This window comes from Chaetodon auriga, chromosome 7 (assembly GCF_051107435.1).
Source record: "Chaetodon auriga isolate fChaAug3 chromosome 7, fChaAug3.hap1, whole genome shotgun sequence".
NCBI classification, from domain to species: domain Eukaryota; kingdom Metazoa; phylum Chordata; class Actinopteri; order Chaetodontiformes; family Chaetodontidae; genus Chaetodon; species Chaetodon auriga.
In genome coordinates, this window is record NC_135080.1 from 5,522,480 (window position 1) to 5,538,907 (window position 16,428).

General features: G+C 41.0%; 2 protein-coding genes across 3 annotated transcripts; both read left to right on the forward strand.

Moving 5' to 3' along the window:
- Window positions 1–1,512: 1,512 nt before the first annotated feature.
- LOC143323767 (arfaptin-2-like) lies at window positions 1,513–7,349 on the forward strand. Of its 2 annotated transcripts, XM_076735831.1 has the most exons (9): window positions 1,521–1,716; window positions 1,895–2,003; window positions 2,730–2,838; window positions 3,858–3,944; window positions 4,090–4,193; window positions 4,498–4,719; window positions 4,799–4,956; window positions 5,046–5,220; window positions 5,943–7,349. In XM_076735831.1, exons 2-9 carry the CDS (start codon window positions 1,902–1,904, stop codon window positions 6,096–6,098), a joined length of 1,113 nt encoding a protein of 370 aa, XP_076591946.1. In that variant the 5' UTR covers window positions 1,521–1,716; window positions 1,895–1,901; the 3' UTR covers window positions 6,099–7,349. The 2 variants fall into 2 exon arrangements, with proteins under 2 accessions (XP_076591947.1, XP_076591946.1); XM_076735832.1 differs by lacking the exon at window positions 3,858–3,944 and having other exon boundaries at window positions 1,513–1,716.
- Window positions 7,350–8,692: 1,343 nt separating this feature from the next.
- LOC143322967 (uncharacterized) lies at window positions 8,693–15,923 on the forward strand. The gene is made up of 12 exons (XM_076734443.1): window positions 8,693–8,758; window positions 9,274–9,824; window positions 10,757–10,818; window positions 11,383–11,485; window positions 11,592–11,677; window positions 11,762–11,862; window positions 11,962–12,032; window positions 12,123–12,230; window positions 12,328–12,398; window positions 12,481–12,598; window positions 12,681–12,845; window positions 12,939–15,923. Exons 2-12 carry the CDS (start codon window positions 9,456–9,458, stop codon window positions 14,217–14,219), a joined length of 2,535 nt encoding a protein of 844 aa, XP_076590558.1. The 5' UTR covers window positions 8,693–8,758; window positions 9,274–9,455; the 3' UTR covers window positions 14,220–15,923.
- Window positions 15,924–16,428: the final 505 nt, after the last annotated feature.

Consider the following 16,428-nt stretch of genomic DNA (forward strand, 5'->3'; position numbering starts at 1 on the left):
CATTCACTGTTCTGTACTAAAAATCTGATCAAAAACAGAATCAGAATCGGCTTTTTTGGCCAAGTATGTGTCCACACAATGAATCTGACTCAGGTTTAAACATTGCACTCAGTGTGCTTGCATAAGAAAAGAGGACATAGAGCTCAGTGGACACAAAAAAGCCTGAACAATAAGTAGAGTAGTTCAGAAATATAAAATAAACAATATACAACGAATGATGAGTACACACATATGATGCAGACAAATGGACATATTAACAGGTCAGACGTGTAAACTTTGACCTCAACAACTTAAATGTGACATAAGCGTAAGAACAAGCTGCTAAGATTAAAGGTCTGATCCCACATCACACTTTCGTCCTATGAGTATTCACTCTGTCATGTTTGGGGATGTGGGGGGAAGGGGTATCATAAAACATTCAACAAACCAAAAACTGTCTTATGAACTAGGTGACTGAGAATGTTTACAGACAAGTGAACATATACTTAAGCTATCCAGTGTTCAAAACTCAATGGATTTTGGCAGGAGGATCAAAAGCAGAATACATATCATGCCAGTGAAACCACCTTTGACATGTTGATATGTTGATTAAGAGGAAAACATGAATATCCCAGCTTCATCATTTGGCATTTTGTGGTCTTTGATGTTGGTGATGCAATAGTCATATTGAGTCTGTGCAGAGGCCTGAAAGAGGGAGGATGATGATGATGAAGAAGAATTCAGTGAAAAGGTTTCGTCAACATGGGATTTTAGGTGTTTGTAAAATGTGCCACTTGGAGGATATCAGCACATCAATGGAAAATTTTGCTGAAAGGCCTATATTGCGGGTGGGTGTGAGAGGTTGGGTCTCTGTTCAGAGCTGGAGTAATTACCAAAAAACTTCTACATTTGGAGACCATGTGCACTTCCCTCGCATCCCTGATTGAAACAAATGAGGCAAATAATTGCAAGTGTGGTCAGTTTACTGGGGTGAGGCCTATCTCAAGGCTTTTCACATCTCAAAACAAACGACCGTATTTATACAGTTTGATTTCAAGAGATATTGCAATCAATGTAACAGGCAGGACGCAACAACCTTGCTCCTAATGATTAATACTCATAACATGTGAGGGGCCGGCGCCCTCCTGGAGTTACTGATGAAGAGTTACAATGTGAGACCTGTCAGGGTTTGTTTTTGCTCGGCAGTAAGCTGTTAGTGACATCTTCGGGAGCTTGATGGTAGTGCAGTTTAGGAATAAAAGCTACGTCAGCACAGCACGACGTGGAAGATGGAGCGGGGGAGGTGGCTGACGATAATGTTACGTTAAAGGTATTATGCTTCAAAATAAGAGCATATCGCTATAGTGAACGCTTCCAACGACTCATTTGTAAAATAAAACACAGTAAACAACATAAATTATATATTTTCTTCGCATTGCTTTGCTTTTCATGCCCGACCACTTGATTTACAATAGAATAAAAATGCCACAAACTTTTATTTCGAAGTTATACTACTAAAGCTGCTAGCTTGCTGGATGCAGGGATTTTCTGGCTGAGGTTCATGGGAGCAGGCAGAGCGTTGCAGGAAAAATAATCATGGATGTAGCATTGAGTGATAATTAAAGACAACGGTGCACTTAAGGTCTGAGCAAACAACAGTTTGTTGCTCCTTCGGACGTCTGGACTTGCCTCCAATATCAGGTTGCCAGTGGTGAAGGAAGCTAACTCAGCTGCCAGGTAGTAGCCCTCTAGCCAGCCACATCAGCACCGCTGATATTAGCCAGCCACGTTAGCATCAGTGCAAGCAATCTGTTATTTCGCGCTGATGTGGGTTAGATCGCTTTATGATCATCGTTTTGTCAAACTACAGGCATGAACCCATCTTTATGTGTCAGTGTTTGGTGCTGTCTTGCAGAGATTTCATGATGGCAGACAGTATCATGAGCAAGGCTGCTACCATGGAGATACCCATTAACAGCAATGGAGACACAGGGACTCTGCCAGAGGATGACAGCCTGGAGCAGGTCAGCTCGTCATATTGTCTCACTGACAATGTCTTTTTAAATCTGAAGTGCAATGTTGTGCTCAGTTTGTGGTTCTCTGTCCTTTTTCACGTGACAGCACAGTCTAGGACTAAGGCTGGGTAGGCCAGCTGTTACCTAACCATGCACAGGCCTGCAGCTAGTATGCACTGTAGCTATTAACTACTATCACCACCAATACCTGCAACAGGGAGTGATGTGTTAGGAGCATGGACAGGGAGTCATTCTGACAGGATGCTTTCGTATCAGCTTCTGCGTGACAAGCAGTCGATAAAACTGTAGTGCATCATTATGTGTGTGTGTCTGTGTGAGGAAAGTCATACTGAGGGCCACCATTACCGAATAAAAAAAGCACATAAGTAACCTCTTGGTGTGGTCTCTGTGTAGGTTGACTAAAATCACTTGGTTTCGGTTGACAACAAACTGCATGCCTTCTATACATTTGAAGAAAAGTCAAATCCTTGTTCCCACGATCCTATTTCTATATATTAAGTTTGGAATATAGCAAATTATACACCTGTCTATCACAACAACAACAACAACAACAACAACAATAATAATAACAGTTTTGGAGATATTTTTAAAGTGATAATGTAAAAATTAATTATGGTGCTCATTCTTTTAATTTGCACTCTCCTGCCCATGTGCTGTACATCTCCTGGCCTCTAAACCATATTTCTTACCAGTATTTTGTTGTAAATCCATCAGGATTTGCAGCAGGTGATGGTGTCTGGACCCAACCTGAATGAAACCAGCATTGTCTCAGGAGGTTATGGAGGACCTGCCGGGGGCATCATTCCTACCAGCACCATCAAAGGTACTGCCGGAAAACCCGAACCCCATCCTTCACAGCGTTTGCTTTGTTGATTATTCTTCACACAGTTTGCGCTGCAAAGATATCATGACTTGCAAGGTGCATTAAGTAACAGTAGCTGTACCATATCTTAAAATTATGCTAATAACTCTACATTTAATAGGGTTGTCACGCAGCTTACACACACACACACTCACACAGACATGCTGTCTATTTCTGATGCAGCCTGCCATGCTCTGTGCCAGAGATCTGTCAACACTGCAAGTCACTGAAACAACTCGATACTTAATGCCTCTTTAAGAAACCAAAGCGAGGGCTTTTCCTCCGTCTGTTCTGATGTGTCACTAGACAGATGCTCGTCTTTAGGCTCCTGGTTCATATTGCAAACATCCATATCCCATAGGGCCTGCAGTTCGCTTCAACCCAGAGTATCTGGACAGAAGACGAGCCCCTGCACCAGGACCAGGTGGCAGTGCATTCCAACGACCCTTTTTTTGTTTTCTACGTTAACCTTTATATGTTGGTCTGTTTTGGCCCCTTGTAAGAGGTTTTGGTGTTGCTTGACCGAGGGAGTTGTTTGCGACCTTGCTTGTACTTCTTCAACTCACAGCTTCAGCAACAAGAAATGTTTTTGCAGCTTTCAAATTTAGCGAAACACTAACATGATATTACAGGGCTGTCACTTAAAATGTCTAATAAGAATGTCCTCTTTTGTACTGTAAAATGCACTTTGGATGACTGTTGTGTCATTGCTTGGTAATTACCTTTCATCCCATGAAGTCCATTTTCATCTTGTTTGTAAATCCTTTTATTCTGCATGAGAACCCTGCATGGTGGATTATGTCAAATCCTTTTTAACTCCAACTTATTATGCATCCTCCATCACAGAGCCTGACATTTTTTTTTCAGTCTACGTACTCCGCTGTTCAGCTGCACATATCACTGCCAAGCTTTCTTGACTCAGATTTCACTCCATGCCTTCTCCTCATCCTCACTCTTTATCACCGCCATACTCATTTCAGACATTCGCATGAAATCCAGGGGTGTTAGCTTGCCTCACAGCCAATCTGCAGCCGGTCGACTTGCCCAGCACACAGAGCAGCATGCAGGTATTACCAGGCTCATCATCATGTCCACGCTGTCCTCACTCACTGTCATGACCCGTGCAATTTCAGTAAACCTCTGCCTCGTAAACTTTGATAACTTTGATAGGATAGCATTCATTTGAGTGTACATTGTTGTTTCTTCTGTTAGGCTCATCGAACCATAACGCTGGTAATTCAACTGAAGAAGTTTCCCGTGGCGTGGCGGTGGAGAAGTTGGACAGTGTAAAGAAATGGGGCATAAACACATACAAGGTATTGTGTCATTATGCGTAGCTACAGTTTGCAAAAACTGATGCAATGGATATGTTGGTCCAGTGTATCCCTCTTTGCATTGCACCCATAAAACTGCATTGTATGTATATAGTGTAATGTACTTCACTGAAATGGCACTCGAGTTATTCTTTTCTTGTTTTTCTGTCAAAATGTCAACTGTAATCACTGTAGTCTTCATAGGTTTTTCATTAAGTTAGACAAAATGTATTTATACAACCTTAACTGCATCAGAATATGTTTTACACTGTGTTTAACATAACCTCTGTTCATGTCCACTCCGCAGTGTACAAAGCAGATGTTCTCAGAGAGGTTTGGACGAGGTTCACGAACAGTAGACCTGGAACTGGAGGCTCAGATTGACGTGCTAAGAGACACCAAGAACAAGTATGAAAACATCTTAAGACTGGCCACTGCGCTCACCTGTCATTTTCAAAGCATGGTGCAGACACAACAGGCTCTAGGAGATAGCTTCACCGACCTCAGCCAGAAGTCTCCAGAGCTGCAGGTAGAGTATTGGCAAAGCTTCCTGTGTGATGTGACATGAAAATAACGCTGGCAGGTAAAATTTCAGTGTTTCTCTGCAGGACGAGTTTGGATATAATGCAGAAACACAAAAGCTGTTGTGTAAGAACGGCGAGGCTCTGCTCGGTGCCATCAACTTCTTCGTGTCCAGTGTCAACACCCTGGTCAACAAAACAATGGAGGATACTCTGATGACCATTAAGCTGTATGAAAATGCAAGGTAACAAACTCTGACATCCCACTGGGAAATAGAATCTGAATTCCTGTTGGGTAATCACGTTTGACGGCTTTAACTGTTTTTGTGCACAGACTTGAGTTTGATGCCTACCGTTCTGATCTGGAGGAGCTGAGTTTGGGCCCTAGAGATGCAGCTACCATGGTCCGCATTGAGATGGCTCAGCATGACTACCAGATCCACAGAGACAAATATGAAAGGCTGCGTAGTGACGTCACCATCAAGCTCAAATTCCTGGAGGAAAACAAGGTTTGCAGTTTTCTTTTTCCTTGAAATGCTTTTGCTTTTGCTGACCTCCAGCAGTTTAACACCTCACCTTGCTGCAGTGATGTGTAGGTGTACTGCAGGACCCTGTCACATCACTGTTGGGTGTAAACAGGCTTGAAACTGTCAACCAGCAAGGGCAGAAAAACACTGCTTTTCAGCCAGGTGTCCAGCTTTGTTTTTGGGACATCTTTCTGAATGTGGAAAAAGCAACATACTTAGGATAGATAGAATGTTGTGAAGCTCTTGATCTGTCCAGTGTTAAAGATTTCAGCTATTATGTACGTTATGCATCTGTTGAGGTAGACCAGGTCAAGCCCAAAGAAGCAGGCAGGCGTCTTCATGCACAGGCTCAGTAAAGAGAGAGAATGCCTCATTTTGGTCTGTTTAATACAGATCTGTGATCCTCACTGTTAAAACCATAAAATACATTTTTTTATATTAGGAGTTTTTGCCAAATTAATGAAAAATGAGAAGGATAAAAATAAGCATTTGTCTTTTCATCCGACTTCTCATGTCTAAAATATCTTAAAAAGCCTGCTTGACTCTCGGGAATACAGCTAAGAGGGATGTAAGATGCTTTTAGGTTGAGTCCCCAGAAAATAATCGGAGCAGCTAGTTCATGGATGTACGTGTGCTGTGCTCTCCTGTAAACGGCTGAAACTGTGTTCGTAATGGCACAATTTCCCTCTTCTTTTTCCTTCTAGGTGAAGGTGATGCACAAGCAGCTGCTTCTCTTCCATAATGCCATCTCTGCTTACTTTGCTGGCAACCAGCAGCAGTTGGAACAAACTCTAATACAGTTCAATGTAAAGCTAAAGCCCCCAGGATCAGACAAGCCATCCTGGCTGGAGGAGCAGTAAAGAGCGCTCACGGTTCAGCTGTTTGAGATGTGCAGAGACGCGCCCGTCAGTGGAGAACTTGACATTGTGGTTAGATGGACAAGAATTAAATGCGTAGAGGAGTATATTGTAGGAGCTGTAGCTGCCAGTGATGAAGAAAAACATGAGATATCTCTTTTGTAATGTTTTCAGTATCACCTATTACATAGATGGAACAACATTTTCTGTTGTATTTAGGATTTTAGTCACAAAATGACCTTTTCTTACTTTCTTATGCTTTAGGTAGCACAATCATTTACATGGATATCACTTCTTATTTATGTACAGTATAGTCTTCTGTTGTGGAGATACCCCTTGGCAGTTTTGCACATGCATTATTTTGTTGTTTTTAATGTTGTCTTAAGTGTGATCTTCAGTATTTCAGAGTATATCACAAAGGAGGAATTCCACAAGTAAGATTGGCAAGTTAGTGGGATAATGTCAAAAATGTTATGAAATATCCTCTGAAATTGTATTTATTTTTCTTGAGTGTGCATGACTGAACCATATTTTTCAAATTTTGTTAAACAGATTTAAATCAATGACATCAGGATATAGCATCATTTTCAAAGTTATCCCACTATATTTCTAATATCACTGTGGAATACCGACTTGAATGGTCAGTTTACATGCATAGAAGGGATTATATATATATATATATATATAGTGAATATAGTGATTTTCTTTAACCTAATATACAATTGCAATTAGTTCGATCTTCGAAATTGTGGATACCTTCAGGTGTGTCCCGATGAATCCAGCACAGTTACAAGAATCAGTCTTGTTTACTCCAGAGTTTACACATGGAAATAAGCCTGAACTCAGCATCAATCCATATACTGGATGCTTCACCGATGAATAGAAACATCTCAACTATCATAAAGAAATCAAAATATAATGCATCTCTTGGTTTATTGACTTTTTTTTCAAAAGGAGGCGCCAGTGTGCAACCAAACATTACACCCTTTGAGACGCATTGTTGAAGTGTGAAATTTTGAAACACAATCTGGAAATGGGAAGACTGAAAACATGTGACACCGCGTGTATTACAGGTTACAAGTCTCAGTTTCTCTTCTGCGACAGAATGTATGAGTACATTTTTCTTATGTTGTGTTATTTATTTACCAATCTGTTTGTACACAACATTGTATGTTATATACATTTCTTTGAGTTATAGTCAGCTGATTGTCTTGTTCTGCATTTCCAATAAAATCTGCTGGATGTTCTGTTTCACTGTGCAGTTGACACAGATCTGTCAGTTTGATAGAGGACGCTCTCACGGATTATGTGCAGAAAACTCACAATATATGTAACATGTATGGCACCAGTATGTACATGATAATACAGTCTGATTTACCTCGAACATGCCTTCCATGACTTTATCTTATTTCATAATCATCAAATGACACTTTCATTATTTGAAGGTCTAGTTCAGCTTACTGTAGCAAGGCTCATTGAAACTTATGACAAACTCATGATGTTAGAAATGTTTAAGCAGTTGCAGTATTTCTAATATTCAAGTATTTATCAGTGGTAGATGTGATGAGTTGGACAGATACTAATCACATCCTGTGGACCACTGTTAACTCTTTTTATCTGCTGTGTGTGTCTTGTTTATCTCACTGATTTGGTGTCAGGCTTTGAATGATTATACTTAATATGTATGGCTCCAAATTATGTACATGACAATACAGTGAATGGGAATGCGGGACATGAAACCACTGTGTTCTGGGCTACAATACAAGTTTCAGCATCTCTTCAAGGACTGAATGTTAGAGTATATTTTTCTTGTCTTTTTTTTTCTGTGTCACTGTCGGTCATCTGATGTTGAGTTCTCCTCAGTGAACTTGAGGAATGTTGAATAAAGTTGTAGTTTAACCGATTGTTATTTTCACAAGGCAACTGACAGCATCTCAAACAAGCTGGATGTGTTCTTTGTGTAGGTGTACGCATCAGATTAAACCTTCCAACATGGCAATACAACATCATTAAAATCCTAAACATGTTCTCGTGTTCTCTCTGTCAGCTCCCCTGCAAATAAAACTAATCTGAAAAGAGCTTCCGAATGCTCTCGCATTTAAGCAGAATATCATATTAAAACACAATTGATCCCATAAACCCATCGCTTATCTCCTCTCCTGTCAAACTGTACTCTAATATGAGTTGTTGTTGAGCTGAAGAGCTTGCAGTTGATCGATTAATCCTGCAAACAGGTAAAGGCCAGTCTGACCACCATCACGCATTCAGATAGACGACACTGTGTGTTAGTGGTAAAAGCCTGCAAACCTCTTAAGGAAATCAATTTTCTTTCCTATCAGCTGGAGGGGGTGGACGGCTCGTGACAGCTGGACAGAAAACACAGCGCGGCCACAAACTCCAGCCAACAAGCCCAAGGGTTAGGGTTAGCCCACATCTCCTACCGTGAAGATACGGACTGTCACGGATCGACAAATGCGTGTGTCTGCGGGCTGCAGACTACACGACATGCGGACTCCGCTTGATGACACACCCACTTCCTGGTTTACCTGGGCGTGTCATTTGCACGCAGGTAGTTTCGACATTCGTTCCAGGTAAGTTTCAACAGGACGACGGAGGGAGAAGACCGAGAACGAGGAAAAAGCGACAATGGATCAAAAACAGAGGTAAGCTGTCTTCTGGCTTCCTGATGTGTAACTACCTGACAACAGGCCTAATGTTAGATTATTAACGAACAGTGTAAGAAACTGTAGTTTCAGCAGTTTAAACATTAAGGTGGATGAGGTTAGGTGGATGCAGAATACAACCAGGCCATTACAAGCTACAATTTGGCCTTTATTATTTCTAATTCTGTATGTTTTTTATTCACACAATGTTTTTGCCGAATAGGCGTCTAGAGTAACTAACTCAGTCAGTCTGGACAGGACTTAACATGTTCAATAGCTCAATAGATGCCAGTGACCATCCCATAACAAGAAGTCAGTGTTATGATAGGTTTGGTGTAATTTCTCTTTTATGATTCTTAATGTATCATAGATATTTCTAATACCTTTCATAATTTTTTGCCAGTCTTTCACTACACTACATTAATCATTAATTTTAGGAGAAAGTGAATGATTTAACCGTGGCTAAAGACGAAGCGTACAGTCACAGCCTACACGCCCTGTTCTGTGTCTTTCAGTCGGAATGCATCATCCTAACTGACGACATTTTGGACAAATCCCGTCAGCACAGCCTCTGCAGCACATTAAACGGTGATTCAGACCGGCTTATATTTTGCTCTTTATTGGCGTTAATCCTGCCTGTATGTGTGGCTGAGACCATGATAGCATCCCAAAGCTGCTGAGAGCTCCTTGACAAAAGATGCAACCAGGAGGTCCACCTGCTCCACCACCTCCGCCACCACCACCACCACCTCCTCCACCACTACCACCTCCTCCTCCTCCACCTCCAGCCCCTGGCCTCCCTCCATCCCTACATGGCGCGGGCATTATTGCCAAGGGGGGACGCCGAAGCTCCAAGATGCGCAATTTCAACTGGGAAACCCTTCCAAAACACAGCGTGATAGGAAAGCACAACATCTGGACAGCAGATAAGACTGATGAGGAATATGAGCTGGACACTGATCACATGGAGGAGCTCTTCAGTCACAAGCAGGGCCAGCAAAAACTCAAGGCCCTGAACCGTCAGAGTCTGAGGGGCCTGCCAACTGCTGCCCCAGGAGGCGAAATGGTGAGTGCAACCAGCCACAGGATACAGGTTTCACACTTTGCTGAATCAGAGTAACACTTGAAGACATTGAAATGCTTCGTGCTTTCTGTTACGTAATGCTGAGATATCAAGACCAGTTCTTGTGACCTGGATAAATATTTTTCTCCAGGCTTGCAGTTAAGATAAACATTCTTCCATTTTCTTCCACAGCTCATACCTAAAACCACTATTGCAACACACTATCAGATGTGGATAAGAGTCGTCTCTGTTGAACTCATTCTGCGTATGCCATAAATCACAGTCCATGTAATTTTTAGGAAACTGGAATATAGTGATACTTTTTTTTTTCACTCTACCCTTATAAGAAATTCTTATATCACGTCATTGGCTGTCAACACTGGGTTTTGATTTAGGATAACACAATACAAGGGTGGAGTCTCACTATTCTTCATATCTGTTTGCTAAAGGAAGGGCATTATTCTGCATAAAAACCCTCTTGTGCTCTGTATTCAGGCTGCTGTATATAATAAACTGCATTTATTGCCATGCATTTAAAGGCAGGTCTTAAGCCAGATCAACCATAAACAAGTTTTTTGGTTTTTTTTTGCATGTGTATTTTTAACTTACCCTGTCATTTATTTTGTAGAACAATCAAGGGTGGTTGTCTCACAAAAGTGGGTTAGAGTCGGTTACCAAACTTTTACTTTGGCCTGTGTCCCTGTTTCCAAGAGACACAGAGACACTGAAAAAAATATGTCACTATTGCAAAATGGTATCTTTTCCCTGATTGTTCAATACAATCAACTCAAAGAATTGTTAACCTTTGGAATGGGCTGTCTGTTTGGAAAGCTGAGGTATCTATGATACAAACGACAAGCTTAAACCAATACTGAAATTATTTTAGCAACTGACAAGCCGATCATATCCAGCTCTGTGTCTGTTTCCACTCCCAGGTTTCCATCCTCAGCTCCAAGAGGAGCATGAACATTGGAATTTTCCTAAAGCAATTCAAGCGGTGAGTCAGTGGTAGTATTCTTAAGGTGTGATTGTTTTTGCACAACACTCAACGTGTTCCACTGTAAAATAACATCGGATAAGGCAGACAGATTAGTCTGAAACATGGCTGCCTCATGTTCACAAACCTTTGGAAACCGACAAGTCCTGGCAGGTCTGATCCACACTGTTCTGCAGCACCAACAGGTTACCTCACTGGTAACCCACACATTAATTACTGAGAGGCATTGTAAATGTATTGCCTAAGGCTGTTTGGCATATGCAACAGCTCTAACAGGAAATGCAAAAAATATGAAACAGCTGTTAAGAATAGCCTCAAACATTTGTACCCAACTAACAAAGAATGTCAAACAAGTTTGCTGCTGAAGGATATCCCATCATTCTAATGTCCCATGCAGTGTTTTTCTGAGGACTGACATCAGATCTTTATTTCGCAAAGCTATTTGAGCAGGCAGAGGCTTGTTGGTGTCAGCAGCTCAACTTTTCTAAAGAAGTGGTGTTAAGGTTGACACACACCGATGACTAAAGATATGAACTCTGTCTGTCTCTCCACCTCCCTCCACAGGCCTGTAAAAGACATGATCGGAGAAATTAAATCAGGAAGTAATCACAGTTTTGCTTCTGGAAAACTGAGGGAGCTGTGCAAGCTGCTGCCGGATGAAGGGGAGGTACTATGACTGCTTAGATTTTTTTTAATGTGTCTCATTTGTTCTGTAAATCCCTAAATCTTTTTGCTTGTACCTCTCTTGTTTTTGTCTCTTTCAATGAATGTAGGAGAGGCAGCTGGTCAGTTTTAAAGGTGATGAATCTGCTCTCCCTGAAGCAGATCTGTTTATGCTAATGCTGGTTAAGATTCCCAGGTGAGTCACCTGAATGTAATTCCATGTATTACAAATGTTAAATGTCTGGTAGTTTACTAATGATTGAAATGTTGTGTCTGTTAGTTATGAAGAGCGCCTCAGCTGCTTGGTGCTCAAGGAGGAATTTTTCCCCCTCATGAATGAAATAAAAGATTTCATCAGCACTTTGACAGCTGCTGGAAAGGGTATTATTTGTTTTTTTTCTGGAATTTCAATTGATCAGACTCATAAAAGATTGTTTTAAACCTGTGTAGACTCAGAAATTACCACGTGTCTTCTTTTAGAGCTGCTGGAGTCAGACCATCTCCATTCTGTCATTCGCCTGGTACTGAAGACTGGAAATTACATGAATGCAGTGAGTGTATAGCATGTGATCGTTGCATCGTGGATGACTTTCTTTTTTGTTTGTGCACCTCTGAGTCAGCTTTAATTGATTTGATCACAGGGTGGTTATGCAGGCAGTGCAGTTGGCTTCCGAATGGCCTCTCTGTTGAAGTTAGCAGACACCAAAGCAAACAAACCTGGAATGAATCTTATGCATTATGTTGTGATGGTAAGTGGTGTTTATTACTTTTATCAGATTCTAATGTAGTGTCAGTTTTTCACTTTGTGAAGTGTGATTTTCATGTAAACTTTTGTATTCACCACAGCAAGCTCAGAAGGCAGACATGGACCTGCTTAAATTTCCAGAACAGCTCAAACACATTGAGGCTGCAGCGAGGTAAACAATCTTGTTCTAAAGGCATAATTTTACTGTCTTTGTATCAGCTGCACCATAAGAAGTTGTGTTTTCATTCTGTTAGAATAAATAAAGGTGAAATTGAAGCAGAGTTTGACAGACAAGTAAAGAAACTGCAAGATGCCAAAGCAGACAGTTTGAAGCAGGAAGACCTAAAGGCACAGATGGAGGACTTTCTAAAGGTGAGGAAGCCTTTTCAGCCCAGCTTGTGTGGGTTTCAATGGTGATTACATGTTCTAACGCTTTGACTCGGGCTCCATTTAGGAGGCAGAGGCTTGCTTGGAAGAAATAAAAGCTGAGCTCCAGGAATTGCAGTCAGTGAGTGACTCTGTGGCAGACTACTTCTGTGAAGACCCCCAAAAATTCAAACTGGATGAATGTTGCTCCATTTTCAACTCCTTTTGTGAGAAATTTATGTGTGCTATGCAGGTAAGCTTGTTTACTGGCATGTTTCCCTTAGCTGAGGTTAAAAAAAACCCAACCCTCCTGCTTTATCCACTAACTGTGTGTCATTTTCTGCAGGAAAACAGGTCTCGCGAGGTGGCAGAGGTGCAGCGAAGGCACAGAGACAGATTGCAGAGTGCTGCCAAGCGCAGGTCTACTGCTACCTGCTCCAGTAGAGACAGGGAAATGGAAGGAATTGCTTTAGAGTCCATATTGCAAAACTTTCTTACCAAACGTGTCTCTAGGAGAAGATCTGGAAGGCCCTCATCCTCTTATGGAAGTCCCACGAGTGGCAGCCCCAACAGCGGGAGCCTATCAGAAATTACTTCTCAGGTAAACCTCCCTGCTGGCAATCAAAAGAGAGGAGGCTCTTTTAGAGTGAAGGAAATTGGCAGAAAAGAGTGGAATTCAGCAGATGTGCTCACAGAGAATTCCTCACCACAGAAAGACCAGTATGACAGCAAGGACAGCGAGGCAAAAGGCAGCATTCCTCATGAAGAAGAGATGAAAACTTCAAGAACAGAGGACTCTAAAGGTTTTACACACCCAGTAAATAGGACCACCAGCGTTTCCTCCTCAGGCAGATCTTTCTCAGCCTCCGCTGATGATGGCGAGGAAGATCTACAGGACAATAATGAGGAGGAGGCCCAGAAGTTGCGTGAAGCATCTAAAAAAGTTTTGCATTTTCAGAACAGCCGTGGCAGCGTCTCATCTGCAGAATATTCTTTGGAAAATCAGAAATCTCCTGGTGCAACCAGCGTTTTACCTCGTCAACACACTTTCGACGAGGACTCGGACAGGTATCCTGGAGACCCAGCCAATGAGGATTTAGTTAGATTTTTACTCAATCCTCTGTCCTCCTCAAAACGTAACCTTGGCAGGCGCCATACTCTACCCAGTAAAGTCCCTAAAACTGAGGAAGAGGATGATAATCCATGGGCTCAGCCTCCAGTCAAAACTCCAAATTCTGCATCAAGAGTAAAAGGGACACTGCCAGCAGAGGGTGCTGGACACAATCCCTCAAAGCAAGTGTTTGACTTTAATGATGTATCCTATAATTTAAGAAAATCTGCTGCTCAAGACCAGAATTCTCCATCAGCAGAGAAGAAAAGCAAGCCAGATGTTTCTCTAACCTGTGTTCCAGATGAAGGGCTATGGGAGCAAAACCAAGATGAGAAATCAGTGGAACCCACAGACAACCACTTGCAGAGGAATAATGAAAATATTCCCCCCAAGAGTACATGGATTAAGACTGAAACCCCTGGATTATTTTTTGGTTTTTTGAAACGTCTTGGAGATCTGAGCAAACTGCAGAACAACAAAGAAAGTGTCCACAAGGGTGGTGATTCTGGTGTATAAGCTTTGAAAGATGTATAATTTAAAGTCAGGGAAGCACATGTAACTTTAGTGTTACTTGTCACTGTCATCATGGTGATGATGTAGTGTTATTTTTTTTTATGTTCCATTTGTAAATTGATAATGAGGTTGTAAAGCAAAGGACAGAAGGTTCCAGGAAAGTGATTGAAGGATGTGTGTGAGGAAGATGGTCATTTTGTATGTTGTACCACTAGATGGCAGGATATGTCTGCATCATGGTAAACTGTTGCTCAGAAGAGAGGGGTGTTGTTGATTTCCAGTCTAGTAAACAAAAGAACGATGGGTGCACTCACTGTAAAACATTTTTCCTAATTTTTAGCCCCGCATTATTAATATTCCCTTCCTGGTATGGCATTGTCCTCATTGGGTGGATGAATGGGTTAATACTTACAGTGTGTGTTCTTTGCCTGGATTGAAATGTACGATGGTCTTGCAGAATGTGTAAAGAAAGTCAGTGAATGTTGAGCGTGAGTAAGAGAGCAGAGATACACTCTCTGAAATCTTGGTTTGATTGTTATTTTTGATACTTTGATAAATGACTACTTGTATGTGCTTGAATTCAGTATTGTTATATCTCTCGTTTACAGTGATTAATATCTTTGTTTGTTGCCTCTTTGTTTTCCCTCCTCTGTCATTGTCACAGAATTACATACATGCAGAAGGTTGGGGATGCTTTCAGGGCCTCACTCAATTCAGCCTTTGTTGTGGGCTTAAGTGGGTCAGTGTTACAAAGGCAGCCTGTATCTGAGCAGAGCTGAACCATGGACTGTCAGTCTCAAAGTAAAGGTTGCTGATCTCAAATTAACTTGAGAAGAGATTACCGTGGTTGAAGGACCAACACCAGGTGGCCTGTTGTAAGAGAAATAACCATCCTCCCTGAACACCAGTGTCTCCACAAGCTCCACAAGTGTCAGTGTAGCTATAGCTTGTGCCAACACAAATAGAAGTTCAAACTGTCACCACAGGTATCTCTTAGCAGCTCATAAGAAATTACAAGCTTAGCTTTTTAGGACTATGCTCAGCTGTCTGATTGAAGTGTAACAATAAGGTAATTAAATGTACCTTCTATTTAGTATTGTTCTCACTTAAACACCAACTGGTGTGATCTGAATGATTTTTGCTTTGTCATAAGATATCTTTAAGACTGAAATGGATAGCCACGGAAATTACAGAGAAGCGGAGTGCTGTCACTAAATTGTGCGTTGTCAAATTGTTCTTTCTAACTGTATTTCTAATCAGTAAGAGTGGTAAATAAATATATATGAATACCTTTGTTCAGTGTATAAACTATACTGAACACAGGTAAGAGAATCACTGAAGTCTGGGTAACTCTCCATCTAAGGGTATTTACATCTTACATTTCATGAAAATAAACATATTTATACAGCTCTGTCATGTCTGTGATGTGTGATGATGCACCAGACTTAAAATTAAAGGTCCACAGTTAGAAAACTGCTGTTGAGGAGTCACTCTCAGCCTCATCGAATGTCTGTCCTTTGCACACGTGATGGGCTGTTGTTGAGGAACAAGATGTTATTCTGAAGTACACAAAAGAAATACGGTGCTTTGTCCTGCTCACATTCAAATTACATGTAACACTTTGCAGTTCAATTTGAGATACAGGGGACATATAGAAGAGTTGGTCTTCTTATCTCTATAACATGAGCCATACAATGAATTACTAAAAGGCCAAAATAATATCCTAAATAACTGACAACATAATGAAACCATTATGTAATGACTGGCTTTAATAGAGTAACATTATTACATCAGCTATGCATCATACATCGTTTTAAACTGGCAAAGCAATAATATGGAGCAGCTATGTAAGATGATCCTTATTACTGGATTATTTGTATTGTTACAGTATTTGTTCAAAACCTGATAAACTGCTGAATCACATGCTGTCTATAAGTTCATTTATTAGATTTTTAGCTATCTATTAGCAGGTAACTGTTACAGTCAGCTGCAAAGAACATCTCTTCATTAAGGGGCAGCCTGTTAAATAAAATAACAATAATTTAGCCATAGCACATTTGACATATTATAATGATGTTATATTTGTTACAATGTAAAAATGAATTGATGAATTAGTTAGAAATTTGGATTCTCCTGTCGTCAGTGTGTTATAAGCCATGTTATGAGCTAACCTGACTGTATCAGTCTCGACAGTGAGAGTTACCCACAAGAT